At 34.2% G+C, this 17,960-nt stretch overlaps 2 protein-coding genes across 2 annotated transcripts; both read right to left on the bottom strand.

Annotated features, from left to right (window-relative positions):
- Positions 1-302: 302 nt before the first annotated feature.
- LOTGIDRAFT_135774 (hypothetical protein) lies at positions 303-8,862 on the bottom strand (the record flags this gene model as incomplete). The annotated part of the gene is made up of 13 exons (XM_009046381.1): positions 303-521; positions 2,195-2,362; positions 3,064-3,310; positions 3,673-3,850; positions 4,265-4,374; positions 4,658-4,776; positions 5,112-5,288; positions 5,523-5,633; positions 6,002-6,186; positions 6,623-6,722; positions 7,136-7,330; positions 7,868-7,969; positions 8,824-8,862. The coding sequence occupies 13 exons, from the start codon at positions 8,860-8,862 to the stop codon at positions 303-305; spliced, it is 1,950 nt and encodes a 649-aa protein (XP_009044629.1).
- A 3,763-nt stretch (positions 8,863-12,625) lies between these two features.
- On the bottom strand, positions 12,626-16,475 carry LOTGIDRAFT_237263 (hypothetical protein). Its single transcript, XM_009046380.1, has 4 exons — positions 16,422-16,475; positions 13,856-14,003; positions 13,201-13,404; positions 12,626-12,749 (listed from the first exon to the last, which is right to left on the bottom strand). Exons 1-4 carry the CDS (start codon positions 16,456-16,458, stop codon positions 12,677-12,679), a joined length of 462 nt encoding a protein of 153 aa, XP_009044628.1. The 5' UTR covers positions 16,459-16,475; the 3' UTR covers positions 12,626-12,676.
- Between the last annotated feature and the right edge of the window lie 1,485 nt (positions 16,476-17,960).

Genomic DNA, 17,960 nt, shown 5'->3' with positions numbered 1-17,960 from the left:
TTAAATGGATTGTTGAGAGGTTTACTAAAATTTTGATGTGTATCGGGGACACTGATACACATAAAAAATTTAATAAACCTATTTACAATCCCTTTAATATTTATTTACCTTCAATATATTTAGCCTATTCTTGTTAATGTTTAGAAATATACCATGATTAACATAAATATCTCTAAAGAGTTTGGAAAAAACTACACATTTAATAAAATTGATTGACAATATAACTTTATACATGTGGAATTCCTGATATTCCTGACCAGTTTCATAAAGTAAAATAATAAATTCATCTGGAATCTTTCAATTCAGCAACCACTAATATCTTTCTGTTTTTTACGATGATGTCTGGTCTCTAGGGGGTCAAAACCACGTTCTGTTGCCCCGTACACAGCCCAGGGGGGTGTTTTAGCCATATAGTCCTCAGTAGTGAATGTTTTTTTACCGTTTGATAGTGTATATTCAGATATAAGTTCATGAAATTTAGGATAATCTATCCAGGTCCACCATTCTCCTTTAACTTTTAACTGAAATAAACGAAGATTTGGAATTAAAGGGGCAAAATTTTATTATCAAAAAACATTGTAATTTATACCTGAATATATTTTTAAAATATGTTTCCTCTATGTGTCTTGATAAAAACTTGATTAAACTGAATTAGTTTTAAAAGGGTTAATTAAAAATGGAGAGTTAATTAAAAACCGAGGGTTAATTAAAAACCGAGGGTTAATTAAAAAAATGGAGTGTACAAATTGTACAATAAGTTAGCAAGTTAAACTAGTTTTGGTTTTAGAGATCTTGATCTAATAGAGATTCAATATTATCACTTGAAACCTTCAGAATAAATAGGAGACATAATTTTCTATAACTAGGCCTTTAGTTTGCTTAAATCTGCATAGTAGTAGCTAAAGAACTTTAATCGTTTCTGTAAAACTTGTAATCAGTATTGGTGTTAAATAATTAACGACAGGATTTTGTTGGTTGAAACTTTCAGATGAGTCAAGGGACATGTTTGAGTAAAAATGATTTTTCCACCAACAAAAAGAAAGCATCAGCATTGATAATCCCTCAAAATGTGACAGAATATTTCATGAATAATGAACTAATAATCATATTACACATTACTGCTATTAATTTTTATTATTGTTACCCATTAAGATTGTTGTGCTGTGAATAAAACCCTTGAATTATGGCAAACAATTACTTTCAGCGTATTTTAACAGGATTGGAATAAGGAAGATTTAAGAATTAAACCCTCAAAATGTTGGTATCATGAATATGCATGAATTATATCAATAACCAATGATCTTTAAGAGCTTTGTCAAATATCCTGTGAATTTACGAAATTGTTAAAAAGGCTCTCTGAATATGACACATGTTTTGTGAATTACTATTTATGAGCTAGTAAAAAGGGAGATTTTGTGAATCATACCATAAAAAGATCATAAAAATGTGTTAATGGTGATCTACATTGTCATTAAAACATTAGAAAGGATGCATGTAGTAATACAACACTCATGAATTTTGTGCATTGTTCATTTTTTTAGAGAACAAAACTTAAAAATAGACTTGCGAAGCAAGGTGACCTACGCCCACCAGCAGCTGTAATTTCAAGTGCAAATCATTGTTTGTTGTCCATTCACATTTGGTTCGTATTTAATCTATAGAGAATTTTAAACAAACTTTATTGTGTCACATCCTGGCCAGTTTTTATCGACGGATGGACGACAATATGCTTCCATACAAAATCGGGCATATAAAAATCAAAAGAATCCATAGAGAATTGTTGAAGAGTGAGCAAATATACCAAGTTGGAAAGAATATTTCGGAAAAAATTATCAGATCATCACAAAAATCGATAGAAATCATTTTCATAATGACTTTGACCTACAAAATAAAAAGCAAAACGGAACAGACTGGTTGATTACAATGAATGCTCAAACTATTTGTGGGAGTAAAAAATGGTTACGTGAAGTTTGTTGATTGAAGTCCCTAATATGAGGCTTACCTGTTAAAGGGAAACACAGTAGAAATGAGTAATAGTTTCACATATTTTGAAGATGGTGGTAATCTGAAACGTCTTCCTCTATTCCAACCTCTTATCGATACTTCCACAGTTATTGGCTGGCAATTTTCAAAATATCTATCAAAGGTTGGAATAGAGGCAGATGTTTTGGACTAAGATGGTTTGGTGAATTACCTTTTTATGAGCCAATAACAGACAGTTGGAGTGTTCATGTTCCGAGGCTATTTCATAATCCGGTAATCGATCCGTTAAATCTGTGACAAATTTTATAACTTCTTCATGCCATGGCACATTTTCCATCGTTAAACTGGAGGCTTTCGAATCTCCACAATATGTTACTCCCTGGAAAAAACAGAAAATCCATTAAGAAAACCTGAATAGAATTAGGGATAGGATATCAAAGAATAGAATAGCACAAAACTCCCAGTTGATTCCATGAATTCCGAATGTGCAGAGCTCACCAACTGTGAGTCATCCACCTTTCAAGGAATCTTGGGTTCATTGTCTCATTAGAAAAACAAGTCTTTTTGATGCAAGTTCTTTTGACCTATATCACTTTAGAGCCAAAATTTGTTCTAGAATCAAAAATAGTAACTAGCCTAATGGCACAGACGGTGAGAGCAATGGTTCTTTACATGACATCATTTGCATGGTTACGTCGAGCAAATGGCGGCTGTGGGTTCCGATCTCAATTGGTGTGTGAAAGTCCGATGACCTTGAATAAGTCATCTTCACTCATAATTCCAGTCAACCCAGCTGTAAACGGGTACGAATAATCTGGGAAAGATCAATGCCAAGAGGTTTGGCCAAGGACCACCTGGTAGAAAAGCTCCTTAATTTTGAACCTATCCATGTAAAATATAGTTGTTTCTTTCTTTTCTCATGAGAAAAACAAGTCTTTTAGACACAAGTTCCTTTGATATCTATCACTTTCAAGAAACAAAATTGATTCAGAATCGAACAAGGGTAAGCACAAAAATAGTTACTAGCCCAATATAGTACTTTCTTTAGTCCACAAAATATCATACAAAAATATGACTAACCTTCACTTCAATAAAATCAGGACGCCCGAGGTCAACCAATTTAGCGTAGTTTTCTATTTCTTCAGTATTCCAGGCTTTAACTAGAGTTAGTCTATACACAGTTCTCTGCCCCTTTTCTCCTAATCTTTTTAAACATTCGATAAATCGCTCCCAAAAATCTTTAAATAATGGCCTGTCGATTTTTTTCAGTGTTTCTTTCGTGTTGGCATCTACACTAACATACAGCTGGGTAATTGGAGTTAGCTCCCTGTAACACAGGGGGTGAGAGTTGTTAATATGAATGGTAAAATGTAGACGTTATCAAGGTAGTCAGAATAGCATGCTCTAAAATCAAATTAATCCTACCACAAACACAAAGAAATTGTTGAATGAAAGTCATCAAAGCCTGTCAATGTAGCATTGGGTGATCTTGAATGTCAAATGGGACATCCATTACACCCAAAACACAGGGAATTTTTGCCAGAACAGCAACATAAGGCCACTACTTGAACCATTCCTACATTCCTTTCCAATTAAGTCAGAAATTTTGAAATACTAATTAACGTTTTGCCGTGTAAGAATTTTTAAAGAAATCCAGGTGTAAATTATAAATTCAAGATGGTGGCCTACCTAATGGCGTCTGGAAACTGTGCATTGGTGACTAAAAATGTTGATATGTGTTTTTCATGTAATAAATCTATAAATTTATTAATTTCTGGATACATGATGGGTTCTCCTACCAGAGATAAGGCACAATGTTGTGGATTCATTCCCTCTTGGAATCGTTCTGGAATAACTCCTGGTACTCCTGAAAATCAATCAGAAAATGAAATGAAATGAATGGAGTTTTAAGTCCTACTTTTCTGCACCATGTGGGCTAATGAAGAGAGGCAACGCCATGCAGGGTGCAAATCAATCTGAGTTCTAAGTCCTATTTTTGTTCTCAAAAAGTATGCATTATGCAGTGTTCATTTGCCAGAACAGCATATTCATTTTTTATATTTCCAACTTGCACAGTCTGTAGAGGACAAGCCTCTGAACTTAATTATTGTCTCATCCTAACAATTGAGCCTGTGCCAGTGCTTCTGTGAGTCATTCCAGAGTCGGCTCTCACTCTCTTATACCTAATAACCAGCTGCCCTATGAAGCATGTAACCACTTATGCTAGATCTCTAATGTTCTATTTTTGAAGTTTTAATATAGAAATAAGATGAGGCTGTACCTTTAAATTCATTGATCATTTTAGTATGATTCTTTAAAGCTCCTGCAATCAAAGTTTCTGCATCATCCATTTTCCACTTCCATTCTGTTCCTACTGGATTCGTGTGATGTCTGAAATATACATAATAAGTTACTGCTTTGAAATAAAAAATCTTAAGAATTTAATGATTAAGTATGATTAGGTATCTTGAATTGAGTTTTTAAACTTTGTCAAAAAATCAATTACAGACGTTTTATAAATTTGTAATGTGTATCAGAGACACTGATAGCATCAATTTGCACAATTCCAATTTTCAAACAGACGTCTGTGATTCCTTTAGAAAACCTCTTAACATTCCCTAATCATTTTCATTCGGATATCCATTTAATGTCAAAGACAAAATCATAATATTACCTCCAACAGAAGACACATTTATTGGCACAGGCCAGACTAGGAGTTGTTTCCATACAGCGATGACTCTCTATACCATAGAATGTATGTTTATAACACCCTCCCCTACCTCGTAACATTGACTGAAAAAAACAAAATAAATAGAATTTCATGGGTGCAATTAATGAGGGACATTTTTCAGCCCCTTCGACCTGCATCAAATACATGTGAAAAATCAACATTGACTGGAATGAATTATAGATAAAATACATATTGATGTTGCTTAAAGGTAGACAACCTCGTATTACCACCTAATTTGGCTGCATCTTGACTATCCAAACTACTTTTCAAGATGAAAATCTGAGATCTAGTTAATGTATAATTTAGTAACTGATGGAATCCAAAGAAATAGAAAAGATGGAATTTTTGAATATTTTTCTTATACTTTGAACAAACAATTTTTAATTTCTTTACTAACCTTCGTCCAGCGACACAGTTTGACTCCAGAATGTGAACCAATCAATTTATAGCCTTGTTTTTCCAGTGACTGACGTAATAATGGTGTTATCATTTCTCTAACTTCACCTGTTTCCTCTATGTCCTTATTTTGCTGGAAAAAAAACAATTTCTTTCTTTTATATAAGATTATACATATCTAAACATAACCTAACAAAATCTTTATCAAAACTGAACATTTTTTTTAACACAGAATGTTCAAAGTTTTCATTTTAAAAATGTGAGGGAAGCTTAAATTAGCACCAAGTTTTCTAAGATTTTCAGGCCATTTCAAAATTCTGATATCGATTACAATAATTTTCAGGAATAATTTGTTTTATGACATCATAGGTTCAAGTAAAATTCATTCAAGGTATATTTTATAAAATCTTACCTTTGCTTTTTTCATAATTTTACCCAAATCTTCCAAATCAACCACTCCTGAAGTTTTATTGGCTGGTTTAACTTTATTTGGAGATGATTTATTTTTAGAGTTAAACTGATTCTGAACATTTTCTTTGTTTTCTTCATTTTCCTCTTCACTTTCTGTTTCAAATAAAATCTGGAATAAATTGGGATGAAACATTCATTAATTTTTCCCTATGAAATTGAACACTTGTCTGAAATTAGGATTTTTATCTAGCCTCAAACAACTATACATTGTAAGTTTTGTGACACTACATGAGCCCACCTTCTGTCATGTTAAGCCTTGTCAGCAATACATGAGCCCACCTTCTGTCATCTTAAGTATTTTCACCACTACATGGCCCTCATCAGAACAACATAGCTCCACCTCTTGTCCATTCTAACCATGCAAGCTATACATGGCCCTGACCTTCTGACTGTTCTGACGTGCCTCCTATCAATTCTTACCTCTTCCTCACCAGAGCCTTCATCAGAACTACAAGGCCCCGCCTCCTGACCATCAACCCCTGGTTTAGAACAAGCACATTTCCCATCACATTTTTTACCACAGTCTTTAACTTTTCTACCATTTAAAGCAGGCTGTGCTTTTTTCCAGAAATTTTCTCTCCATGCTGCAAAATCACTTTCCAGTCCTGGAATAAATATGAAATTCAGGAAACACAAAAGAATTTAACATTTCACATTATATTGACACTGATTTTCTATTTGCTTTACCAGTTGTTTATCATAGCCATAAGTGTCACATTTCAAAATGAAATATATAAACATTGAGTTTGTATACAATTCAAAGCACCACTATTACTGAACTTCTTTCTTAGAGATTTTTACTTATAGGGAAATGGTCATCCAAATATCTGCTCAGCTGATGGAGCAGCTTACTTTTCAGAATAAAATTAAACATCCAGTTTTGCTAGTCATTTTAGACATTTTAGCTTCAATTAATATGGTTTTCCATATTTTACTAGCTGCTAAAAAATTAATTCCGTCATCTGTGTTACTTTTCAAATTAGACATTGAGTTTGTCTACAATCTAGCAATCCAAGTCTAGGCACATTATGAAACCCTTACCTCCATTAAGACTGTTAACTGTATTTTCATCACAGAATATCGTCTCTGAGAACTTAGTAGCTGATAAATCATGAAGACTTTTATCTAGTTTCTTAGCTACCTGTAATATACATCTTAATATTGTAATGTAGAACAATAACAAAACTTTTACCAGATACTGTGATGAATTCATCAATTCATGTTAGCCCCAATATACTCTGGCACTTCCCATTCTTCAGAAATATATAGATCTACACATTTAAAACTTGACATAAAATGACATTTTTATATTGGAGCAAAGATCATTTAAGAGTCCATCTAGGCATGACAGGATGGTTTACAGTGTTATAAAACAGCTGAGGGGTTTTCCCCACTTTGTATAACTCTGTATGTAAGTTAAGCCTTCCCATCGACAGAATCTTGGTACGAGGTAAAGAACAGGACACAAAAGTCGAAATTCGAATTCCACACTAACAACATATAGTAAGATATTTTAGGACAACCAAGAGTCTTTATTAAAGACAATCTACTTACCGTGCAGTAATTATCTTTATATACAGAGTTACCCAGTCCAACTATAGTATAATATAAACCTTTTAACAAGGTCTTCTGGACCCGAAAATCATCAGAAGTATCAGTCAACCATTTATAAAACCAGCTAGCGCCCTCTGGTGGTTGACCATCAGTGTAAGTGGAGATAATAAATACACAGATATTACCATTGGCATTCTGAAATATGATGAAATACAATAAGGTAAGTTTAATCTACCTACAGTTGTCTTTATACAACATCATGTATGATTGTCAAATATGAAGGAAATAAAGAAACATGTCAAATAAAACATTGTGTCCTTTCTCTTCTAGACACCTGATACCACTTTTTATTATGAAGTTCTTCCTCTTTAAAGTTATAAAATGTGAAAATATAGACATTTTACAACAAGGAAATATTAACCTTAATTACATTTATTATTGTGTATCACACCTCAGGAAGTTAGAGTAACACATTGTTGTCATATATTGTAGTTCATTGACCTAATTTTTTAAATAACTTCTTACTTAATAAGGCCATTATTTAAAAAAAATAACAATTGAGTTCAGACTCATAAAAAGAAATGATTAAAACAAATTAGTTCAAGGAAACGACTGAAAAAAGTCAACACTTTTGCTCTTCCCTGTTGATAAAATCTAAAAAATGTAAATACACAGAAAAAGGGATCTTAATATCTGTACAGATAAAAACAATTTCAAAATCAATAAACTAACCTCCTCAACTAAATTATCTTCTGGATCATATGTTTTTAAATCAACAACCTCTGTACCATAACCTCTTAATTCATATTCATACGCCAATATCTCGGCAAATTTCTACAACCACAAATATAAACATAAATATATATAAATTTGTTCTTCCGTTCAGCAAATATTCAGCTGCTGGACAAGGGGTATTGCTTTTCAACCTGATATCTGACACTGGTAAAAAGTAATCACAAACATTTAATAAGCAGGGTGGAAAATAAAAACTAAACACGGATTTACGACCTTCTGTTCGGCACCTATTAGACTACTAGACCAGGCACATTGCTTTACAGCATGGCACCAAACTCAGCATACTAGTTAAAACCACATAGAGATACCACAGAGGCCTCTTGGACTATTCTCAATAAGAGTGTTTCATTATATCAGCACTATTCAGATTATGCAAACAATTCATAAAATATGGCTATTGCAATCAAGGTATAAGATGCAGTTCCTTATTCCTTGACATTGTGAATAAAAGGCCTCAAGCCTACTCTGAGTAAATCATCAAACAATATATGTAAGCCAAGGTATAAGACTCAGTTTGTTATAACTTGTTATTGTGAATGAAAGGTCTCAAGCCAATTAAATCATCCGGGAGATGGAAGAATCAAACAATATATGTAAGCCAAGGTATAAGACTCAGTTTGTTATAACTTGTTATTGTGAATGAAAGGTCTCAAGCCAATTAAATCATCCAGGAGATGGAAGAATCAAACAATATATGTAAGCCAAGGTATAAGACTCAATTTGTTATACGTTGTTATTGTGAATGAAAGGTCTCAAGCCAATTAAATCATCCGGGAGATGGAAGAATCAAACAATATATAGAATCAAGCTTGAAGTACATCCTCAAGACATTCAATGACCCAGTAAGTCAATATACAGGTGATACTGTAAAATACAATGATGTTACTATTTACCTTTGAATTTCCAGTTTGTGTACCATAAAAAACTTTCATTGTTTTCTTTCCTTTTCTCTTTGTAAGTTTTTTATTTTTCTTCTTCTCATTGTTTTCAGGGGCTGGTTCCAGCTGTAAGAATATAATAAATAGATACAATAATCTTAACCAAATGATGCCATCAATAAATTTCACTAGTGTATTCATGTAATTGTAAAAAAGTCTTTTGTATGTAACAGAGTATTAAAGAAATTGATAAGAGGTTTGCTCAAATTTTAACTGTATCGCGGACACTGATAGCATCAATTTGCACCATTCCAATTTTCCATTTGACATCTGTGGTTCCTGCAAATTCCCCTCAAATAAGAGTTTGATGACGTCACTAAAATAATTTAGAAAACCTCTTTACAAGAACTAAATCTGCTGTCAGCGTCCCCAATACACATACAAAGTCAAGAAAACCTCTTTACTTACAGGTGGGTCTCTCCTGTTATAAATAAACCATGCTATAGCTGCTGTGGCTAGGAAGGCTGTCCATACAGTTGTAGGGAATATCTTTACTAATTTCTCCAACATTTTTCAAATCTAAAATATACAAAACATTTCAAATCATCAACGAGTGAATCTAGAAATGAGATATATTTCAATGAGAAGTTGATAAGAGTAAGATTGAAAGAAAACAGACAGTAAGATGGAAAACCAATGGCACCAGTTAATCCAGTAGCAGCCATGGTGGCTCTACAAGTTAAAGGAGTACCTTCACTATCAGTTCGACCAATCATACCTTAGTTTCAGAAACAGGAAATTTTTAAGTTTACATAATCAGTAATAGTGTCGAAATTTGAGCCTCCAAATCAATATGTATCCATAATTATTCAAATTTGAAAATTAAAAAAATTTGACGCGAATTTTAGTAAGACTATGCCATATATAGAAAACACATATATAGAAGTAGACAGTAAAATTTCTATGTTATAATTGAAGGGATTTTCATGCGTTTTAGTACTTCTTTAGACTATTAAAACACATTCAAGACCCAAATCAATCCCTGAAAATACAGACTGTTTACTTTAAAGGCAGACAACACTTAAAACTTAAAATGATGTCTGAAGATCAAGCAGCGTGAATCTGTGAAGAACAGCAATTTTCAGGTTCTGTTTTGAATACTGATAAGTCTTATGTATCACAGTAAACATTTCGAAAGAACATCTGGTCAATTCCGAAAGGTAAATTGATTGAAATGCACAACTTTACTACAATGACATTAGATTGGAATCCAAAATATAATGCACAATATGATATGTAGGCCTACAAAACTGTAACCTTATAAAATACACTCTATATGAAATAAAAACATATAAAATACAGTAATACAACGCTTCATAAAAATTGAAACCACAGTACTGGTAACCTTATACAGTAAAATATATCATAGTAATAACACTGTAGGTATATATAAAAGTTTGTTATGATCAGTCTAGTATAATATTGTACCAGGTTAACTCTATAATATTTTCATTCAATGTTAAAACAGAGTCAGTAGGTTACTGATAATATCTGGGTTAAACTTAATCTTTTTAAAAAAAAATTAGAAATGTTAAATAAAGCAGGATTTAAAGAGATCCATTATAGATCTAGTTTATATAATCGGTGATCTTAAAGGAATGCTGCCTCTTAATTAAAATGATCAATGAATTTAAAGTCTCAAACTAAGTCAATATGAGTGCAGTCAAGTAACCTAATTTCGTGCTAACCCATTTTTCGTGCATTTCTGGAAAGGATTAATAATTTAAATGTGTGACCTCGCGTGAACTCCGCATTTGCTTGTTTTGATAAACATGGGTTATCTGTATAATGTCAGCTAGTAGAATGAATCTAAGACATAAAAAAAAATAACGGTGTATTTAACTTTGACGAAATTCAGTGTTGAATCCTTATATGCACGAAAATAGGTTACACCACTGTAAAAATTCATTAGTTGGACTTTATTTTCCAATTCTAAATTTTTAACATTTTTTGTGAAATGGCAAGGAAAAAAATTCAGAAAATTCGATCAGAAGAAGGCTTAGAAGAAATAGAAAAATTAAGAAGAAAATTATCTGTGTACCCTGATGTACTTTTTTTTAAAACCCTACTTACCTACCTACAACAACTAGAAGAGAGCACCAGGCTAACATAAACAAAGCCATGCAAGACAAATATAGGCTACAGACAATTACAGTCATTCAAACAATACACGAGTGCTGATAACTTATCTACGTGCTAAACATCACGTAGCCTTCATTCCTATGCAATACTAATTAGCTGAACCTGCCTCAGCATAAACATCTACTATCGAATCAGTGTAGTGTGTTTTTATTTGCAATCATTATGCAATCGACTTTACTGGGCCTTCTGTCTCAGTGTCTGTGGATCCATGTTAACTGCGAGAATTATTCCATTCTCACAGAACCACGGAATTCCAAAGCCGGCTAAAAAATGCCACAAAAAAAATCTTGCTAAACAGTAATGATTTGTTACAAACCTTGAAATATTACTGTGAACTTTCACTCAGTCACTAAGTTTCCGTCTACAGCCACATGTTTACCGTCCTTCACCTTTGATACCATTAAATGGAGTTATTTCCCTTGGACCACTTTTGTTAAAATAGTCTCACATGCTCTGACTTAAATTAGCTGAGAGATCATCAGACAAACCATGCATATAATATCTTGTCCTTTACTTCATGGAAAGCAGATATCTGTCAAATAGCTTTCAGAGGCTGGAATAGGGGCAAATGTTTCGGTCTAGTCAATATAAGACTGTCTCTACAAACTGCGTTATAGCGAAAGGCTCCTTTTTGTATTTCCGTTTCATTCAAATATAAAGTACCTTATTCATGATTACATCCTTTAACTTTGCCTTGTTATTTCAATATCAATATTACCTCCCTTGGACATTTAACGTTCAGCAGAAACAGACCCCCACTTAAGATGACTTCTTGAATTCCATGTTTCTTTTAGGTATATTTTTTTTTTGTGCAGATCCATGGTCTGACCGGATTTCTCTTTAAAGTTATATTTTGCAGAAAAATGGCTCAATGGCATCAAAATTTGTCATAATTTATGCTATTCAACTGATGACAGATAATAAAGTACACACTGTACAGGTCAATGAATATTTAACAATTCTTCAGTCTAATTGAAGTTAGACCAGTCTTTATTCCCGTCTTTAATTAGCTTATATTTTCAATTTAGCCAAATTTGCAAAGTAGCAGAATTATTCATGTGGTAATGCAATACTTTATTTGGCATCTGATTGGTTGAATTAACCAACCCTGGTTTTTAGCCAGACTTGATTGTTCGGAGGGGCAGTGATATGTCCGGAGGGGGCAAGTTATATATCCGGAGGGGGCAAGTTATATATCCGTCTTAAAAGTTAAAAAAGCTTCTCGTCTCATTACCAGATTTACTACAGTAGGCCCAATTATCCAGTCCCATTTCGTCTACGACGAACATTCGTATCAACTTCGGGACTGGAATGCTGCTATTCAACTCACGGAAACTAACGCAAAATGTCTTGGTGTAAGAGACTTTATCAACAAGACGTTCAACTTTCAAATACCCCGATTTTCATAGTGAAGATAAGCTTGTGAACGAAACAATAAAAAGTGAAATTTCTTATTTTTGAGGTATTTTTGCAGGAAATATGCAATTTTCGCAAAGTTCTAGTATTTCTGAAGATTATATTCAGGGCCAAAATCAACCAACGAAAATGCCGAACCTGTCCCTTGAAAGCATCTGTCATTTAAAAGCCCTGATGGATATTCAAGAATAACATATTCGAGAAGTCTAAAGAATCATTTTATTTCAGTTGAAGATTAAAAACAGTGTTATTATGTGGGGCAGGCTTGGTACGTGTAGACATTGAGCTTGACATTGCTACATCTGGCTTTCTCAAACAAACATCTGAAATCATAAAAACAGTATACAATAAAAACTAATTACTAACGATCCGAACCACAAAGCGAAATAAAAATCCAAAATAACCGTTTGGCAATCCATCTTCCCCACGAACTAAATCTAAAACCTTGACTGCAGTAGCCATCTTTCTTGTATCACGGAATTCAGCGATTTGATTGGATTATATGTAAGCGAATACAGCCAATCAGAGCCCTCGACAGAAAGTTTGGCCGCGTTATATAATCGAGAGCTAGTATTGACTGAAAGAGAATCTATATTTAGCATATTGAATCATGAAATTATCCATGTGAACTCTCCAAAAGGGGTGTTTGATTTGACAAACCACAAAAGCTCAGTTGCAGGGTACTGTCAAATGTATAGTGTGGTGAGCATTAACTTTTCTAAATAGTGCCACCCATTATAGAACATTTATACAGATATAGTATTTCAAACTTACAAGTTATCATAAGTGACCAAATCGGTGCCACAAACAATTTCGAAGTCGGTGCCACATTTGGAATGCTGGAGATTGGCGCAGAAGAATTGATGAACAAGTTCGTTTCCGTGGACATTTGGAACCTTATCAATTGTGGGGTCGCAAGTTCCATTGTGAACTACATGTAGATCGGCAGAAATACAGTGGGCCTTGGAGAAATCACATCTAAATAAGAAAAAAAGAAATTTAATGGATTTTGTCGTCTGATATTCGCACTACAAGTTCACATTCTACTAAACGATGCCATAAGTACTTGCATAAGATACTGAGGGCAGTTGAGGACTAAGGAGGCGGGGGGGGGGGGGGGAGATTTGGGTCAAATTTTCTTAGGGGGGGAGGGCTGACTCCCCTCTTGTTACAGGCCTGTTTTCTGTTGTCGGTCCCCTTTAAGGTGGGGGCCCATGGACTTCGTTCAACCAGTCCCTATGGTAGATCATGTTCCTTAAGCACCGGTAGCATTATATTGTTCATATTCTACAATATATGCTACCGGTCCTTAACATGATGGTAGTTGAGCCAATGGTAAAAAAAATTGTAGTGTACAAAATAACATTTTACTTGCCCTAAAACAGCATAGTACATTTGGCATTGAAATATGAACGAAATTAAATCTTACTTGCTGTTATAGGTCTTGCCATCAGTACCACATACTGTATGAGGGGCGAAGATAGAACAGTCAGCGTTGCCGATAAAGGCACAGATTGATGTACCGTGATGGTGCTCGGAGTGGTCAGTATGGGGAAATGTCTGACCCAGTACCACAACTAGAATAAAAATTATTATAAGAATAACAAATCAGTACAAGCAAGACAATTCCGTTTATCAAAATCTGGTCCAAAGAATGCCAAAATCGAGAGTAAAAGTTGTGTAGTAGTGGACTCTTTCAAAAAGAAGTACCATCAGGTGTTTTGAAAAGAGTGAGCATTATGTCACGAAATAGAGTATTATGTCCGCCTTTTCCATTCTGATTGAGAATGGTGGAAGAAAGTGCAATGCGACAAAAGTGGTTACTGATCGCAAATAGCAAATCCGAGAAGACTGAAGAAACCTTTGTTTTTATCAAACCTTATAACTGATAAGACAGTGATAAAACATTACTGAACCGCTAGGCCTAAATAGTTTAATTAATATATGATGTTATATGTTTCTCCTGATTAGACTAATTATGACAGGTATGGCCTCACAATGGGATTCACAATACTGAGATTTCTTTCCCTATGTAAGATGATAAGAAATGTTCGTTAATTCGTGATAGGATTACATTCTTCCAATTACAAACACTACCAACAATAACCACTATCTATATATTAGTAAGAGTCCATTAATTTCTTTACTAGAACATGTAATATCCAAGTTATTGAATAGGGCATTTGATTGGTTTAATATTTCACTGACCATGAACATGTGGTAAATTACATTTTCGTCAGATCACGGGAGATAAAAGGTGTCACGCACACAGTAAAGATCACATCTAGATCTCTAAAAAGGTTTTCTAAAAGATGTGTATCGCTGATAGTGTCAATTTGTACCATTCATATTTTCATTCAGACGTCTGTGGTTCCCGCAATTCCACAAGAAATAAGTGTTTGATGACATCAGTAATCGCCAAATTTGCTTTATCACACGAGTCCCTTCGCGATTAGTGACGTGATCAAACACTAAGTTTTAGAGGAATTGCAGGAACCACAGACGTCTGATTGAAAATTGGAATGGTTCTAATTGATGTTATCAATTTCCATTAAATACATACAAAAAATAAATATAAAATTTAGAAAATCTCTTTATAATCACTTCACATCATCGTGTGGTTATCAAATCCATTATCAGAAACACAATCTGGTATATCCTCTCTACACTGTATAGTATATCTCTGAATCCACCATATGCTCTTCTTCACAATGTCAAGCTATAACCAATTTCGTCTTATACCTCGATTGCCATAGCCACTTTTCTTGTATAGTTTGTTAATGCAGCAATATGATTAGATTATACACCAGTGAATACAGCTAATCAGATACCTCGACAGAAATGTAGCAAAATATTAACACTTACATACTTTCTGTCGAGGGCTCTGATTGGCTGTATTAGCTTGTAAATAACCCCACCAAATCACTAATCACTACAATCTTCAAAGATAAAAGAAAGGTTGTTATTGTAGTCAAGGTATAAGACAAAGTTCGTAATAGCTTGACAGTGTGAAGATGCCATATGCTTAATACCCCTAGTTATATAACAAAAAAATACCACGTATAGATAAGTGGGCTCTTGATAAACTGAGTTAACAAACCAAGCCGCAGAATGACATTTAATGTTTGAGACGAATATGTTTCATTTAACATGCTTAAAATTTCCATTTTATTCTTTAGAATATGGTAACTGACCATAACTGACTTGGTAACTGCTGTGAGTCTCCATAACAATCTTGTTGCCACTACCGACTCTCTACATCAAACCAAACATTTATTTCGACTTCAAAATTTGACTTGCGACTACTTATCTATATTCATTGACAAAGCTTAGAGACAAAAATACAGCAGTGAACTACACTCTCATGCTTTTACCAACAGCGACATTAAAAATAATTAATTTCAATCAAGGTTCAAGATGGTGGACAAGTTTGAATACATAAAATTTGTATCGTCCTTGCATTAGGAGATGCATTCACCAAATTAGTGTTAAGAATGGTAACTATATTTATCACACAGCATTTCTGTTCTCCGGTACATATAACAGGTTCACAAAAACAATATGAACTAGTAGCATAGGTTAATAACTATGCAATGTATTCATGTACTATGTAAATAAAACAACATATGGTATTTGAAGTTGATTACTACGTTAGAATTGAAGGTAAAGGGTATAACATTGTTCCAAATAACATATTTTTGACTTGATCGTTGCCGGATTAAATATTAAATCCGGCAACCTATTTCTTGGAACATTACATAAACATTCGTTTAAGATCCTCTATAAATGATACCTCAGTGGAAGCATCATCGGAGGCGACGTAAACGATACATAACAAACTCACTGTGGCTTATGACAACAAAGAACCACCTAAGGATATCAAATGCTCAGAAACTAAGAGTCAAGCACCCGTTTTCTTATATAAAGTTTAAACGAGACAATGGAGATTTTCAGAAGAGGGACCCCATGAGTTTAATATTGTTATACATGCTTACCTGTGGAGACAAGAGCAAGAGCGACAATTTTCAACATGATTCAAGTCGGCTAGCTGACAATCTGGTTGTTCTTCAGGTCAGCACGTGATTTTATATCTTCGTGACCGTGTTTGATTTTTCTCAAGGCTTGTCTTATCTTTCTTTGATAATATAATGTCTATTCACGTTTCCTGCCCTACACCTAATACTGTTCGGATTGTTAAAGCGCCAGTACAAAAACCCCTGCCTAAGCCCAGTGGGATTACAAATTGGGACTCATATACAAGGATAACGATAACGGATAACGTTCACTTTAGATTTTGGCTGCCAGCTGGTCCTGCCATAACCTCTTGGCATTGAACTTCCCTGGTTTATTCATACCCATTTATTTGCCAAGTTGAAAAATATTAGCAAATGCCTTTTTTGTCTTGTGAAAAATCTCAGTCCCTACTCAACAACAAAAGGTGACTTCTAATACTCAGAAAGTATCAGAAAGCTGAAATTTATGAAACGTTTCCAAATTTCAAGTATCGTATAATTGCGAATATTATGCGCAAGCGTGTAAAAAAACGGACCTCTTACATAACTTCAACATCTTGGTCGGCATTTGAGGATATTAAAAAATAATACTGACCCTTCAATCGCTACAAGCTGTAGTAAATGACCTTTGAAAACAAGAAGGAATTTTGTAGCTAACTGAGAACACATATGTCCAAAAAAATAGGTACTTTGAATGTTTTAAAAAAAAAATCCTGATATTGAGATTTTGGTATTTGCAATTCAACATTTCACACTTGTGAAATTTTTATTTGGTTGTCGTTGGATTACCATTTACAGCTGGAGCTCCCGGTACTGGAATAATGACTAATTCAAAGGTCATCAGTCAAATTCGCTTCCGATTCGCTTCCAACGGATCCAATGAGCCGCCAGTCGACCTGACCTCACATTTAATGTGATTAGAGTTAATTGGTTTATATGTCTGGCTATAACAACAAAATACCTCTTTAGATCCTATCGATACAAGATAATCATACCAACATTTAACCTACCATATCAACAAGAATTACTATGATCACAACGCGTTTGGAAGAATGAAGAAGGTCGGGAGCTCCACACCATCCTCATGTCAATCGACAACCAAACTAGTTGTACAAAACCATCCAATTGATCCAGATCCAACTATCAAATACCATGCCTACTAACAACTACCTAGTCTGTGATATCAGTTAGCTGGAAGCGAACATTAACTTGGCATCTACCAACAACTACCTAGTCTGCGATATCAGTTAGCTGGAAGCGATCCTTAACTTGGCATCTACCAACAACTACCTAGTCTGTGATATCAGTTAGCTTGAAGCGAACGTTAACTTGTCATCTACCAACAACTACCTACTCTGTGATATCAGTTAGCTTGAAGCGAACGTTAACTTGTCATATACCAACAACTACCTACTCTGTGATATCAGTTAGCTTGAAGCGAACGTTAACTTGTCATCTACCAATAGCTACCTACTCTGTGATATCAGTTAGCCGGAAGCGAACGTCAACTTGCCATATACC

This window comes from Lottia gigantea (genome assembly GCF_000327385.1).
Source record: "Lottia gigantea unplaced genomic scaffold LOTGIsca_100, whole genome shotgun sequence".
Classification (NCBI taxonomy): Eukaryota; Metazoa; Mollusca; class Gastropoda; family Lottiidae; genus Lottia; species Lottia gigantea.
Note: the sequence above shows the minus strand (reverse complement) of the source record. Positions and strands in the feature narration are given on the sequence as shown.

Coding starts and splice junctions, on each gene's coding strand:
- LOTGIDRAFT_237263 (XM_009046380.1), bottom strand. CDS start 16,458: ATGTTGAAAATTGTCGCTCTTGCTCTTGTCTCCACAG. Junction 14,004..16,421: donor TCTTGCTCTTGTCTCCACAG/GTAAGCATGTAT, acceptor TTTTTATTCTAG/TTGTGGTACTGGGTCAGACA. Junction 13,405..13,855: donor GGCAAGACCTATAACAGCAA/GTAAGATTTAAT, acceptor TTTCTTATTTAG/ATGTGATTTCTCCAAGGCCC.